At 35.2% G+C, this 15,856-nt stretch overlaps 1 protein-coding gene across 2 annotated transcripts in view; it reads right to left on the reverse strand.

Moving 5' to 3' along the window:
- LRRIQ1 (leucine rich repeats and IQ motif containing 1) overlaps positions 1 to 15,856 on the reverse strand; it is a 115,334-nt gene that overhangs the window by 8,550 nt on the left and 90,928 nt on the right. For both annotated transcript variants that reach the window (XM_081958767.1, XM_081958766.1), the window contains exons 24-25: positions 2,319 to 2,448; positions 100 to 160 (exon numbers count right to left, since the gene is read on the reverse strand). In XM_081958767.1, the coding sequence (XP_081814893.1) occupies positions 100 to 160; positions 2,319 to 2,448 (191 nt within the window). The remainder of the gene's footprint in view (positions 1 to 99; positions 161 to 2,318; positions 2,449 to 15,856) is intronic.

Raw genomic sequence — 15,856 nt, forward strand, 5'->3', positions numbered from 1 at the left:
TATTTAGAAGTAATTATTGTTACTAGGGTTGATAAGAATGCACAGGATTACAGCCTCCATCATTTATTGCAAACTTTTATCAAGGAAAAAGTATCTTACCACAAGCTGAACTCTTCCTCCCTTGAGAACTTCTGGATCAATCTCAGGTAAGAAATGCTTACTATAATAGTGATTAGAAAATATGTACAAAATCAGTGACAGTCCAACATGCAACCAAGTTAATTAAAGTGGGATATACTTTTCTCCCTAGTTAAACAACTTCAGAGACTTAGGAATGTATGTCTATGATTTTTAGCAACCACCTATAACTTATTCTACATTATATTTATATTTCAAAAGTAGTTAGCTTTATATAGAGACTGCATGATAAATCTAAATTCTACTTGATTACACACAAAAATAATTGTACAATTGTTGGTTCCTGATTTAAGAGTGCATTTGTTTACTTATTAGTAAGTTTAACAATAATCAGTAGAATTTACACAGAGGGAAAGACATTTAGAAGTAGACTGTAAAGCTCCTTATATTGGTTGTTAAAATGTTATCATTTTAATATGCTTTTGTTAACAAATTTGGCTCCTGTTTTAAACATATATTTTAAACAATTTAACCAGAACAAATAAGTACAGATAGTTCTTGACAGGTAGTTCATTTAGTGACTGTTCAAAGTTACAACAGCACAGAAAAAAGTGACTTGTGACCATTTTTTACACTTACAACTATTGCAGCATTCCCATGGTCACATGATTAAAATCCAGATGTTTGGCAAGTGGTTCATATTTATGACAGTTGCAGTATCCTGGGGTCAAGTGAGTTACTTTTGCAACCTTCTGTTAAGCAAAGTCAATGGGGAATCCAGATTCACCTAACAACCAGGTTACTAACTTAACAATTGTGGCAGGAAAAGTTGTAAAATGGGGCCAACTCACTTAACAAATGTTTCACTTAGCAACATACATTTTGGACTCATGGACAACCTGGTGCTATTAGTAAGCAGGAAGAAAAATCTCAAAACCTAACTTATTGAGTAAATACAACTTTATTAAATTTACTAGTGAATTGAAAGTGTACCTCTGCTGCAATAATCTTGGATTTTGTCAGATATGTTTAACAGCTGTTGAATACATGTTTTTTTATAAAGGGCTTTACCATCATATTCGGAGTAATAGAATCCATTATAACATTTATATTATCCTAATACACATCCTATAGTTATTTGTGTGCCATATAGGTGTACAGAAATAACTCATTACAATTTAGAAACCATTCAAATTGCATAAGGAAATAACATTTTTTAAAATAATATTTTTCTAGATTAAAAAAAAAGATTAACAAGTATTAAAATGCAATTATATGCAAAGATAATTTAATTCAAATTTAATTATTGGAAAAGAATTAAATTAATTCTCTTTCAAGAATTAAATGCTAAGATGAAAAAAGTATAAAATTTTAATTTAGTATTTTTGTCATCATCTAAAATATATATTCAGGCAAGAAAGCACAAGAAATCAGAATATTTGATTTAAAACATAGTATATAACCATAACAATCATTTTTCAAAGTTAATGCTTCATTAATTGATGTTTTTATTTTTTATTATTTAAAATACAGTTGAAAAGATTATAAGTTGATTTTCTATATTTTTACAGAACACAGCAGAAATATCTATATCTCAGAAGCCATATTTTGCTTCAAGTATTTTTTTTCCGATTTGAAACAAGAGTTAAAAAAAGCAATGGAAATCAAAAGAAAAAATGTTTTCTCAGCTATAGAAAATGAATACTTACATGATTTTAAAAAAATAAAAATATTTCTATTTTTGACCTAATTACATTTCTTCATATTTCATTCAAATTTAGTCCTTCGCTTTGCTGCTGACTCTCCTGCTTAGTCCATGTTTAGTTCAAAAATTTCACCTGCCACATTTTAGCATTTCACAGCATTCTTTATTGTAGTTGGTTGACTGTTAAGTTATGATTATTTAAATTCATTCCATAATTTAAAAACTATCGGAAAATATTTTTATCCCGGACTGTTCATAAAAAATATTCTACTTTCTAACAGAAAATATGTTCATGGTTATATTAAAGAGATACTCCATGCTGGTGTGTCATAACAATAGTTTAAAAACTGGCAGAATGAGATGAAATTTTTATTACATTAATTCTTAACAGGAGCACATTTTAAACTTAGTAATAGCACCCTTGTGGAGGTGGGGGGGGGAGAACTGTTTTTCCTTTAGAATAATTAAGATGGGTTTTGTATTACATGCAATATTAGAAAAATCCAAACATTTAACTTAAAAGCAATGATCTCACCATTTTTCAGTTCTGGGACTAGCTTCTTCATAATCCCAAACTTGTGTATAAAGCCATTGGCACGTACGTTCTTTACTTCTTTGTATCCTCTCTGTTGCAAAATCTAAGTGAGAAAATTCTTCTCCTTTACCTGCGGAGGGGAGATATATTGAGTACTGATCTTCTGTATAAACTATTTGTGGAAGACACCAAATAAGGTGGGCATTCTGGATAACGTTTATGGTATAGTAAGCTATCTTGAATTTATGCATAATTAATATTACATTTAAAAATATTAAATCAATGGACAACCCAGACTAAAATGTTCAAATAACAAAATCCACAAAATAAAACAGGGGCCATTAAATAAATAATAAATATTAATCCCAGGCCTGAAACCAATAGCAATAGCTTTTAGCCTTATATACCACTTCACAGGGCTTTACAGCTCTCTCTAAGCAATTTACAGGGTCAGCATATTACCGCCAACAATTTGGATCCTTGTTTTACCAACCTCGGAAGGATGGGAGGCTGAGTCAACCTTGAGCCTGATGAGATTTGAACTGCCAAATTGCAGGCAACCAGCAGTCAGCAGAAGTAGCCTGCAGTACTGCATTCTAACCACTGTACCACCAAAGCCAGATTTTCAAAGCTTTTGGGAACCCTAGAAGAGAGGGCACTGTCCTTATCTCTGGTGAACAGGGTTACTGTTCCAGAGCATGAGGGCCACAACTAAGAAAGTATAGTTTCTCAGTCCCACAAGATGGCAACTTTTAATGGAGGGAACCAGGAGCACACCCATCCTGCTGACTGGTCAAGTAGAAACAATTGGAGACAAGTGATCTCTCATGTATACAGGCCCTATGCCATACAAAGCTTGATAGGTAAGAACCAACACCTTGAATTGCATTGGAAAGCCCAGTAGCATCCGATGCAACATAGCACACTGAGTGGCATTCATTACTAGTTGTGCCACTACATTTCAAACAAGCTGTAGCTTCATGAACAGCCTCAAGTAGAGCACATTGTAATGGATCATGTAAATTCTTTGTTATCTTACTGCAATGCCCACTTACAGAATGATCCTCCATACAGAAACATCTATATCTGTATCTGTGCATGTATTAAGTTATATAAGAACTCTTATTATTTCTTATTATTTCATTAAAGAAATAATAAAAGACAAAAAGAATAGAAAAACTTAAAAGAAATACATAAGTAAGTCAGCTTCCATACATTACTTCTATAATTCCATTTATATTACAGATGCACAGAGATTTTTCCTCAGATCATAAAAGAAGGCAGCTCCTCCCTAATAGTTATATTAACCAGCTGAGATTTAACTTCTGCTCCAAGGGAAAGACCTATGAAAATCTTAATGGTGCCATTTATTCATCTTCTACACTCTCTTCTATTCTCACTGAGCCCCAAAATATTCTTCTAGCTTCCTGTTTTCTCCTCAATTTGCCTAGAATCATATCACTTCCATATCACTTATTCATAGCCAAATCAAAATAAAGAATAGGAATAGGTGGTGGGCAAGAATGTAGGAGATAAGCAATGGACTGCAGAACAGTACAACTTTAAAGCTATACTTTTCTTTACAGACATACAAAATAAGGAGGGAGAAAACTAGGTATAACATATACCAGAGCCTAGCCAAATTCGATACTTCTACCCAACAGATGAATTTGTAAAACAGAAGGATGGGAGGAAAGAAACCATCATACCTAAACATGTGTGAACCAAATACAGTACCACACAGAAGTGAGGTAATCTCCTGTGCAGCTTTTGCTTCACAAATGCAGGAGATATTGAAAAGTTACTTACCACCAGCTGGTAAAACTCCATTTATGAATGAAGAAATTCACATCAGAATATGTGGTATTATATCCTACTTATGTATATATGGAGCTGTCTTTTATTTCTTGTTTTGTCAGTACAGGAAGCTTGAATCCTCTGGCTAATTGTATAATGTGTAAAAGCACTTAGTGAAAGGTGTTGGAATGAACATCCTAATTAATTTCTGATTTTTTTATAGTGTGAACTTGGATCACTGTTCAAAATCGTAACATGCCTAGCACTTGTTTCCTAAAACCGATTCAGGGCAGTCTGTAGAATATTTAATCTCTTCACATGATTATACGCCAGTTTAGCACCCTTTATTAAAAGTTGAAGTCTCAAGAGAAATAAAGACATATTATATTTTAGCTATTTTAATTGCTTTTTTCCTTGTCATCAGCAACAGTTGTTTTATGCAAAGTTTATATATGAAGTTGTTGGGCTTTTATTTTCTACAAATAAGAAAACATAGTATTATTTTTGAGAAATTCTGGAAAATTGATGAAAACACAAATAATTGGAGGGAAATAAATCCTATCTATTTTGTCACCTTGAAAAAGGGGACAAAAGAAGACCCAGTGAACTGTAAATCATCCCCCCCAACAATGATTCTGGAAAGATCTAGACCAGGGATGTCAAACTTGATTTCATGTAGGGTTGCATCAGGGTTGTATTTGACCTTGGGGAGGAAGGGATGGGAGTGGGTGGGGTGGCCAACTTGACATCACCTGTGTTGGAGGCACCTGTGGTGGTTTCTCTACCAGAGAAAATGGGCTCCTGAGCTCCACTTTCGACTGTGACGGCCTCCTGCAACCCTCTGCCAGTGAAAACAGAGCTTGGAATGGCCACATGAGCTCTGTTTTCACTGGCAAATGTGTCATGGGCCAGTCCTTTGCTGTTTCCAGAGCAACCCTGTGGGCCAAATCTAAGCACCCCACAGACCGGATCTGGCCCCTGGGCCTTGAGTTTCACATCCCTGATCTAGACAAATAGTGAAGAAACATTATGAAAGTACACTTAGCATTATAATTACCATGGGTGTGCAAAGCATTCTGAAAAAATTATTTACAGTTTGAAACTGGCTGTATTGATTTGACAATTTCACAATGTTATGAACTTGAAATGAGGCCATATTGAATTTGAAACAGATTATTAAGAGCAGCCCATTTCAAACTTGGGGGAAAAGCTGCTCTTTTAAACAGGTATTTTGAACTCAAATTATTTCAAATTCAGGAATTCAGCTTATTCCTAGTGATAGTTTGCCAAAAGCAAGTTTTATTGGAATACCGTATTTTTCAGAGTATAAGATGCACCTTTTTCCCTCAAAAAAGAAGGCGAAAATCTGGGTGCGTCTTATACACTGAATACAGCATATTTTGCCTCCCTAAACCTTGCCCCCTTCACCAAAATGACCATGCATAGCCTTTAGGAGGTTTCCAGAGTACTCCTGGGGGCTGGGGAGGGCAGAAATTAGTGAAAAACAGGCCGCTTTTTGCTCATTTTTGCCCTCCCAGCTCCCAGGAGCACTCTACAAGCCTCCTAAGGGCTATTCATTCCCTTTTTGACAAAAAATGGGCCTCTTTTCGCAAAAAACAGGCCATTTTTGGGAGGCCTGCAGAGTGCAAAAACTTTTTTTATTTGCCTTTTCAAAATCTTGGTAAGTCTTACACTCTGGTGCATCCCATACTCTGAAAAATACGGTACTCTTATTTCATTTTTAATGTGTTACTCACTTTAGTTGACTATGGAGTAACAATAAGGGTAGTATATCTTTATTTAAAAAGAAGATTTGACTAAATACTCTATAACAAATTAGATTTTTATTGTGACTATGGTGAATTAACCAAAATACTGATTGCAGGGAATCTGTATATGTCATGGGTATAGATGAGGCTGGAGTGTAATTTTTGTGACTTAAAAAAGAATCACCTGTGAAAGCTTCAATAGACCAAAGCTATGATGTGTCTTAGGGATCAATATCTATGGTACCCATCTGGAAGAACCAAAGGCAAAATTAGGGGAAACTGTAACAGTCTGAATTAATGCAATTCAGAGGGGGTTGGAAATGTTTTGATAGGTGATATGATGCATGATAATGGGATTGAATGAGTAGAATAAAAGTGATGGGCCTTGTGGAAATTCAAGAATAAATGAGAATGTTGGCTGATCAATTTCTTCTGATTTTTTGAAGTCAATAAATACTGGTACTTTAACAGGTTTTTTTTACGCTTTGGAAGGCAAGTGAGATGCAGATAACTCCCCTGTTTCCCCGAAAATAAGTCCTCCCTGGATAATAAGCCCAATTGGGCTTTTGAGTGCATGCGCTAAAATAAGCCCTCCCCTGAAAATAAACCCTCCCTGAAAATATTGCAACACAGCAGCAGCCATGAGGTGACCATGCTCGCCGCCTTCTGCACCTCAAAAATAATAAGACCTCCCTGAAAATAAGGCCAAGTGTTTATTTCAGGGGTCAAAAGAAAATAAGAACCCTGTCTTATTTTTGGGAAAAGATGGTAGGAACTGCCACTGAATTTAGGCAAGAAACCACGACACTGTGGTTTATTATCTGATTGATAATAAAAATCTCAGGGAGTGGTAGATGCACAAACTACCTACCTCTGACTTAGATAAATTTTTTAAAAAGTTTTCTAGATACTTACAGTGAATTCACAACACTCTGTAGCTCTACCTCTATACTATATTTTAAGTATAATTCTTCCATACTTGTAATTCCATTTACTCTATTTTTTGGAGTATAAGATTTTTTTATGGTTGGATGGAGCAGAATGTTTGTAAATAGTTGTTTAAAAGAAGCAGTGCAGAAAGATTAAAGTAACCTACTCTGGGAATTTGGTCTATAGACATAAAACATTTCTTTATACTCTGTGCTGGTTTTCTTTTGGCCAGCTGCTCAGGATGCCAATCCACATTTACAAACATTCTGCTCCATCCAACCATAAAAAAATCTTTTCTAACACACTCAATATAGGTGCATTACAAATTAGAAACGTGATTAAATAAACAAAATACCACAGAGTTACTCATATGGATTGATTTGGGAATAAATCCCAATGAATTCAATTCTGAGTAAATATCTATGGGAATGTACCACCGAGCTGCAGTTCTAGATTTCTGATAATAATATCAACAGTATCAGAATTCAAAGTTTTCTTTTTCTAAATACATTAATTTTAACTCAATATATAGTATAAGTATAATCTTTATTGTCATTGTACTTAAATACAATGAAATTGGTTAGATAGGATCTGTATCAAACAAAGTAATGAATATTTTCCAAAATTGATTAACACAACTATCTAAGATGAATGTTTCAGTATAACAATCTTCCTGAAACTAAACTAGTCGAAAAACCAAAATAGATCTTTGTACAAAGGAGGGTCAGAGGGAAAGGCTGAATAAAAATGTGCATACATGGTAACCATATACATTATAACATTTAAAGAGTTATTTAAATTTTCTGATTTTTAGGAATAATTTACAACCCACACAAACATCAATGCTACTGCTGCCAGGATAAGATTAATAAAGAAAGTAGTTATTCAATTCCTACATCCTGGATGAATTTCATAGCTTTGTACTACTGTGCCAACATCTTGATCTATATTTAATTTAACAGCAGCAACAACAAAAAATTCAGCTTGCTTGAGGTTGCATTAAAAAAGAAGATAGGTATCAGAAGAATCGTATTTGTGGTCTGAAAGCAAAGCATAGTAATTGAGATTTTTTACTTATAAAAGTGGTTTATACTTTGTTCATAGTGACTGCAGATTTTGAAAACAAAGTTTACATTAAGGAAAGTGTTTATATATCTAAAAAATTAAATAAGAAAATCACATCTATCCAATATCCTTTTTATTGTACCATTACATTATAAAACAATGATTTAAAGTCAATACTGTAAACTGGGAAATGAGTACACTTAGAATAAAGCTATCTACACATCTATGTATAACATATACACAATATAAACAGGATATGTGTACTGCAGATATCAAATGATTCGGGCAAATAAATTTGCACCAGTACATGTTTTTGCACTTTGAGAAATAATTGCTATGCCTGAAAGAACAAAAAAAGTATTATAGTAAGAGGTCTCATAGCTTTAATTTATTGTTGGACTCTAATTTTGGTTATTTCTTTTGAAATTTCCAAGATGTGGGATCTTATTACAACTGAAAATGGTATTTTGCCTACAGTATTGTCAACAATGTAGTATAATCTATCCCAAGGGATCAGAAAAGCTTTGGCATCTGTAGGAAACTGAATAGAAAGGTAAGTCTGATTACAACTGAATGGCTTTATTAAACAGCATAAGTGTCAGAGTGATATGGCCCAGTTCAACTGCATATTCCTGGCCTTACTATGTTTTAGCAAGTTGGAAATGAATAACACAGCTATGAATTCACACTTTGGTGCTTCTCTTCATTGATTCTTGATGATGTATGTGTAGATACTCCCTAATCTGATTTATAGGTATGTATTTATTTAGATATCTATTTATCTAGATTTTAAAAGCATGCATTGAGATCCTACTAAAAACAAATAAGAATTGAACTATAATTCTTCATTTCTAATATATCTAATATAATCAGTAACCCAGAATAGGCATGAAGCCTTTTTTTTGAAAGTAAGAAGACTCAGACAAGAAAGGCATAGAAGCACTGCCTTGGTCACAAAGGCAGCTCTGGGTGACCTTGAGCAATCACTTTCTCTCAGCCCCAGGAAGGAGGCAATGGAAAACCACTTCTCAAAGTTTTTACTAAAAAACCTGCAAGGACTTGTCCAGTCTCTGTGAATTGGACACAAATGAACCGAAGGGAAAAAAAATAATTGCTTAGCTTTCAAACTTTAAATTTTACTGTTGAATTTGAATCTTTTGCTAATAACTGGATTAAAGAAGTTATCTATTTGATCTTTCTGTTGTTAAGAGTTGGACTATGGGGTGAAGAGTTTTATATTTGGTATTTAAAAGGAGATGAAGAGATCATGGAAATTTATTTATTTCCCGCCTTTATTATTTTTGACAAATAATTCAAGGTGGTGAACAAATCTAATACGCCTTCCTCCTCCTTTTCCCCCCACAACAACAACCATGTGAGGTGGGTCAGTCTAAGAGGGAATGACTGGCTCATATTCACCCATCTGGTTTCCATGGCTAACGCAGGATTTTAACTCACAATCTCCTGGTTTTTAGCCTTGTGCCTTAACCACTAGACCAGAGTAGCTCTATATTATTACTATACTATATTGCTATATTATCTATATTACTTTATTATCTATATTATACCTGCCATGTTGAGGGTGGGAAGTTGTTTCCTAAGGGAGGGAAGTGGGAGCGTGTGTGTGTATGTGTGTATAATTTTCTCTTCTCCCCTCTCTCTTTTATCTCTTCTAGTTTGTATTACTTTATTGTTCTATTCAAAATATTTAATAAAATTATTTTTTTCAAAAATGAAGAGTTGAATTATCTGCTAAGTTGTTATATTTTTGCAATGTATATAGGGTTTCAGTATAGGAACATTAAAAAAATAACTCACAACAAAAACATAAATTCAAACTAAACCAAGAGAAGCAAGTTATCTGTTTACATGTGAAGGGCTGGGTTATTAAAGGTTTCCCTATCTGAAATTAGGGGGAAGAGGGGAAATAATTTTTCATCATAATAATGATTCTATCCATTTGGAATTTCTTAGCTCTAAACATTCATGTGGTGCCCTCCCTTTATCATTTAGGAAGGTGAAGCCCTTTCATTTATAGACTGTTACTAATAATAGGCACAAAGGGGTTTTGAGGAGGTTTTATTTACTTTTCTTTATAAATTGGTTTTATTGTTTGAATAAAACGATGAAAAATTGTAAATAGCTAAGAGTTTTAGCATTCTCAGCTTATAGCTGTGGTAAAATAAATCTCTATTATATCTGTTTTTCATACCCACGCACACACTAAGAAAGTGATTTATATAGTACATAACTGTATGATATTATCCTTTTACAAAACACATGTCTTTAAAACAATAACAACAGTCCCCCCCCCCAAAAAAAAAAAAGATTTCAAAGAGTGCACCAAATGCACAGAGCACTTTGACAGCTCAAGTAAATTTCAGCATAGTTTGGCCTACTAGAAAACTCTGACAAAAATCTACCAAGGCGGACCTGGCTAAGAGTCAGGAGTCATGCTTATTATACAGAAGTCCCAGGAGTTCCTTTCAATCAGAGGTCACAATCGAGGCAACAGAAGCAGTGTCACAATATCAGAGAAAGGGCCAATTCAGGCCTGCTCCCTAACAGTCAGTAGGTCAGGGCTTGCGGCAAATCATTGTATTACAAGGGAATATTCCATGTACACTTTTAGAGCTGTCATCTGAACAAACAGCACCAGGTCATCTATAGGTTAAATCAGATTTTTTTTTTTGCTAACATTCACTTTATTCCTTATTTAATTATATAGTTTTGTTTCCTCCAAGATGCATTTTTATTAACATTCTTTGCTTTAGTTTTGACCTAAGAGTGGTACAGAATAATTTTGTAATAAAATTAATTTTATTCATTTCAGTAAAACCTCTGAATTATAATGGCATTTATCATCTTGTACTACTCTAATGCATTATGTAAATGAAAATGAATAGCTACAGGCCCCTGCGTTATAAAAAGAAAAAGACAGTTAATTTTTTTGATATTTCCTTTTATTAGATGAGAGTTTTATTACCAGTTTGCTGTATTCACTAAGTTCTGTTCACATGTAAAAGAAAAAGTCTACATCAAAATTACATTTCTGGAAATAGGTACCCCAGCAATACTGTCCAAAAGCTATTGGATGGATTAATTCTCCTCATGCAAAATGAATCACATTGATTCAAAGCAACATATGGTTACTTCATTATATGCTAGCAATATGAACTAGCTCTTGGAGAATGAGAACATTCAGAAATGGCCTTCCTTCTCTCCTCCTGCCTTTGAACAACCTGTCAAAGGCTGACCTTAATAGGTGATTTTGTGGAGCTAAGTTAAAACCCAAAATACATCTTCCTGGGGGGGAAAAAACAAAGCACAGATTCAGCTATAAAGTTTCAAACTGAGCACCTCTTTGTTCAAAATCTCATTGTCGTTGCAGCTACCTCGTAATTACATCTTACTGGTCTTATTGACTTCACTAGGCACATCAAGTGAAATACTTGTTAGCTGTTTCCATGTATGTATGTATGTATGTATGTATGTATGTATGTATGTATGTATGTATGTATGTATGTATTTGTGTTACAACCCCTGGTATGCCCAAATCCCAGTAAGGGTATGGCTAGCTGATGAGAGCTAAATAGCTTGAAATAGATCTATACTAGTCTCCCTTTATTTATTTATCAGCACAAATACAACACGCACACACACACATACGTGTGTGTTTGTATGTATACACACACACACACACACACACACACACACACACACACACACACACACACACACACATATATATATATATATATATATATATATATATATATATATATATATATATATATATAAAATAAAATATCACACTATTAATGACTCTTTGCCTGTATGATTATCAATAAACCAACATATGTTCTGATATAATGAGTCTTGGCCTCCAGTTCAAATGTACCCCTAAATATTGTGCTGGAATAGACCCCTGTTTTGGGATCATGTATATACAGAATGCAATTAAGTATAAATGGTTGACAAAAATTGCTGACATACCATCTGACTTATTTCTTTGGCATGTATAGCTATATTCATAGTGCTTATTTAACTGTATTCAAATGTGAAGAAACAAAAGGGGAGAACATATATATATATATAGCACATTCTCTAATTCTTATTAGAGACATAGATGTATATTCTTACATAATTCTATTAGAAATGGCCTTTGAATCATTTATAACTGTATAACCTCTCATAAATATTTCTTAAACTATAGTAGCAAAATGGAGGGTAGAAATTGCAGGCAATGGAATAATAATACAACTAAGCTAAACTAAAGCTAGTAACTAAATAACTGGGTAATTAGATGACAATATTTAAATCCTTCACATTCTTAATCCCAGTCTAGAATGATCCCCTTCATTTGCTATCATGTTGGAAAAAACATGTCCTTCAATGAAAATGGGAGCTTTTTTCCAAAGGATAAAAGTGATTACTTTGTATTGCTTAAGAATGTGACTGAAGAATTGCAAAAAAATTGTAAAGCTTTTTTGCAAGGTGATACATAAATCGATATATAGTATTTCCTTTTAAAAATGATTTTTAAATGGCAACTGATTTCATTTCTAGACTTAAAATAACATAAAATAGATAAACAGCAGAAAATAACCATGTTGGGAATAAAAACTGAGACAATTAATGAACTAATAAAAATAAAGTATAGCATTTTATGTGTTGTGTAGAAGAGTTTTTATAATGTACAATCACTATTGTAATATTTGTTCAAACATTCTTACTTGCTTACCTGTCCCTTTCCTTCTCCTGTTAGCTAAATCTATTTGAATTTTAAGTTGTTACTAAAATTATCTGTCTTTTGCACTCTAAGACCTGGGTCACAACCTTACTTAGAGGGAGGAAATAGTCATCAGGTCACTGACTGGTCAGATGAAAAGAATTTGAAATGCTTCAGCACTCAGGATTTATTCTTCCAAATATCTGCCTTATGCTATAAAATATGTCAAGATTTGTCTTTCCCTTCTATTTATTTATGCGGGCTACAGAAAATTTAGCAAAGTTTCAGGTGATGGAGGCACAAAATTAAAACCTTAAATAACTGATGTACCACATTTATGTGATTTGATAAGGACTACATTTTTAGAGGCAAAAATAAATAATAAGTTAATATGAATTAGCTAGGTATTTATTCTTTAAAAATGTCTAATAGTGAACCCAAAAAGTAAGTGATCTGAATTTCTACCTCAGAGTTCTTGTAGAGTACCATTGGATTAAATGTAAATATGTTCAGGTTTATGAAAATATGCTAGATAATAGACAAAGATAATTGTTTAGGCTAAAATTTAGAGGAAACTATAAATACGAGCACAGAATAGTCAGTTGTCCAAACTTAAACCAATCTTTTCTGAATGTACGAACTTCAATTTTGTAATCAGCTAAAAAAAAACTATAAGCAACAAAGAATAATAAAAGAAAAAGACACACATTCTTCTCAGCTGTCATTGGCTGCTCAGTTGAAGGTATAGGAGTGAGGGAGAGTCATTTAGGCCCATGTTTATGTATTGAGAACTATATTGATTTACTCTTTCATTAAAAGACACAAGTTGAAAATCATAGTCAACTATGAAGATTGAGTTTCATTGCTGAGTCAAGTGTTACCTACCCAGGCAGTCTTCCTCTCATTCCCTACAGTTAATAATACAGTGTGCTTTTAATTGCTTAGTTAAGCACTTAAGACTGGTTAAATATATAGCAGAGTGATGGAGACAAAGATATTTTCTTACCTGACATTGCTAGTCTACATCTCCCACTTTCCTGCCAAAAGCTTCCCCTCATTCCATTTTCTTGTTTATTTGAAGATAATTTACTTGCTGGGAACATGCATTTAGTGTGCACAAGTGGAGGCTGACTTACAATTAGCAACTTCTGTCACAACCACCCACTAATAATCCAATCAGAAATCCATAGCTAATGTAGATGTTGCTGGATCTAGTTACTGCCTTGTTTGGGTGAAATGAGATGCATGGGTCTGAAGCCGCATGGTGCTGAAATGTAAGTGACTCCAGAAATCTTATCAGTTGGACATAAGAAAAAGCATTCTGCCTGAAGGAATTTGTTGTTCCTGAAGCACGTTTTGATCTTGCTTCTCTGTGTCCGAGGGAGCCTCCTTGTCGGAGAAAAAGAAAAAAGAAGAAAAATGGAAAGAGCTTTCTCTGACAAGGAGGCTCCCTCGGACACAGAGAAGCAAGATCAAAACGTGCTTCAGGAACAACAAATTCCTTCAGGTGCCGAGCCAGATATGGGAGAAGGAGCTACAGGACGCGACATCCACGAAACGAGGTCAGTGGTTCCTCCTTCTAAAATATCTCCAGGAGATTATGAATTTTTGGGGGCCAAGCCAAAACTTCCCACTCTGCCAGAGCCACTCCATTCCCAGACCCTCGCAGATTATCAAACGATTGATGAATGGCAACTGCCGGCACAAAAAAAATCCTCCCACGCAGAAAGCAGATTTTATGAAATCCCCCCAGATGATGAGCAAGAAATGCAAAGCTATCTTGATCAAATAAAGCTGTTTGAAAAATATGCTAGGGAGGCGAGAGTGTGTTTTGAAGAGATAAGTCGAAGTAGGAGAAGCTCCCCCACTCCCAAAATGTCTGAGGACGCCATCTTGTCTTCAAAACAACAGCCTAAGACACACCCCACAGAGTTCATTGGTCAATTAGAACAAAGAGACATGTACACGTCACCGAGGTCATGTGGTCCCTTTGAGTCAACGGAACTTCCGCATACGTATAGAAAGGAGAGGCAGCCAAAAAGTGAAGCTGCACTGCCATCTGCTGGCGGAGAAAAATTATTACAACAAAAGATAAAGCAATTGGACCAGATTTTTAGAGATCTGTCTATGAGTTTTACAGAAGCCCAAACTTTGCCCTCAAAGGTTAAGTCTTCAACACCCCCTGGCGGTGCGGAATTCTCCCTAGATGGAAAAAGGCAAAGCCAAAGGCGAATTCGAGGAAGCCAATTTGATGTTGCCACGCAAAGGCCAATGATGCAACCCCAGCATCCCCTGGTTCAACAACCAGATTTGCAACCAGAGCAACAAATTGTTCCTCAGCAGGTATTCACAGTCACCCCCTTGACTGGTGAGTCCAAATTAAAGGAGTCAGGAGAGAATTATAAAGCCTGGGTCAGTGAAATTGCGCTCTTACTTCGAAGAGAAGGCACACATTCCATGATTTTTAATCCTCCCCGTCAACCCTGGACACCTGCAATGAGAGACCTCGAAAACAGAGCAATCACGACTTTGCTCATGTCAATGGAAATTGAGATCCAAGGTATCTTTCCACCTGATGCAACTGCCCAAGAAATATGGGCTATTTTGGAAGATTGCTACAGGCCCGTTTCAATTGAATCTTCATGTTTGCTCATGTCCGAAGTTGAAACCTGGTGAACGAATTGGTGGACATTTGACCAAACTGAAAAGAATGAGAAGTGAATTGAGACAAAATGGCCATGTAATCGATGATATCCAAATGATTAGCATCATCATTAACTCATTGAATTATGAATGGAAAGATGCTGTTGCAAAGATTAACTACGTGCCTATTGCTCAACGCACAGTTAACCACGTTTGCAGACTTTTAGTGGAAGACGAAACTATCAGGTTAGCTACCCCACATCTGCAACGACCTCCAACGTCAAAGGCTCCAGCCAGACGTCCCTTCCGAGGAAGAGGCTACGCTCCAAGGATGCCAAAGTGCTACACCTGCAACCGTGTGGGACATGACACCCAGGATTGTCCCCAACGAGTTCCAGCTCCCGTCACGTACCAGCCCAGAGGAACAGATTCCAGAGGCAGAGGTAGAGGCGGAAGACAAGGTCGTCGTGGTCCAAGGCGTGATCCACAAGCTCCGCTTGCAACACTGGCCATAACCAACGTTCCACAACCTGATCCAAAGTTCGACAGACGTCTTTTGTGGACTTTAGACAGTGGAGCAGCTGTGCACGTTACCCACAGAA

The sequence above is a fragment of the Natrix helvetica genome, assembly GCF_964273705.1.
Source record: "Natrix helvetica genome assembly, chromosome: 6".
NCBI classification, from domain to species: Eukaryota; Metazoa; Chordata; class Lepidosauria; order Squamata; family Natricidae; genus Natrix; species Natrix helvetica.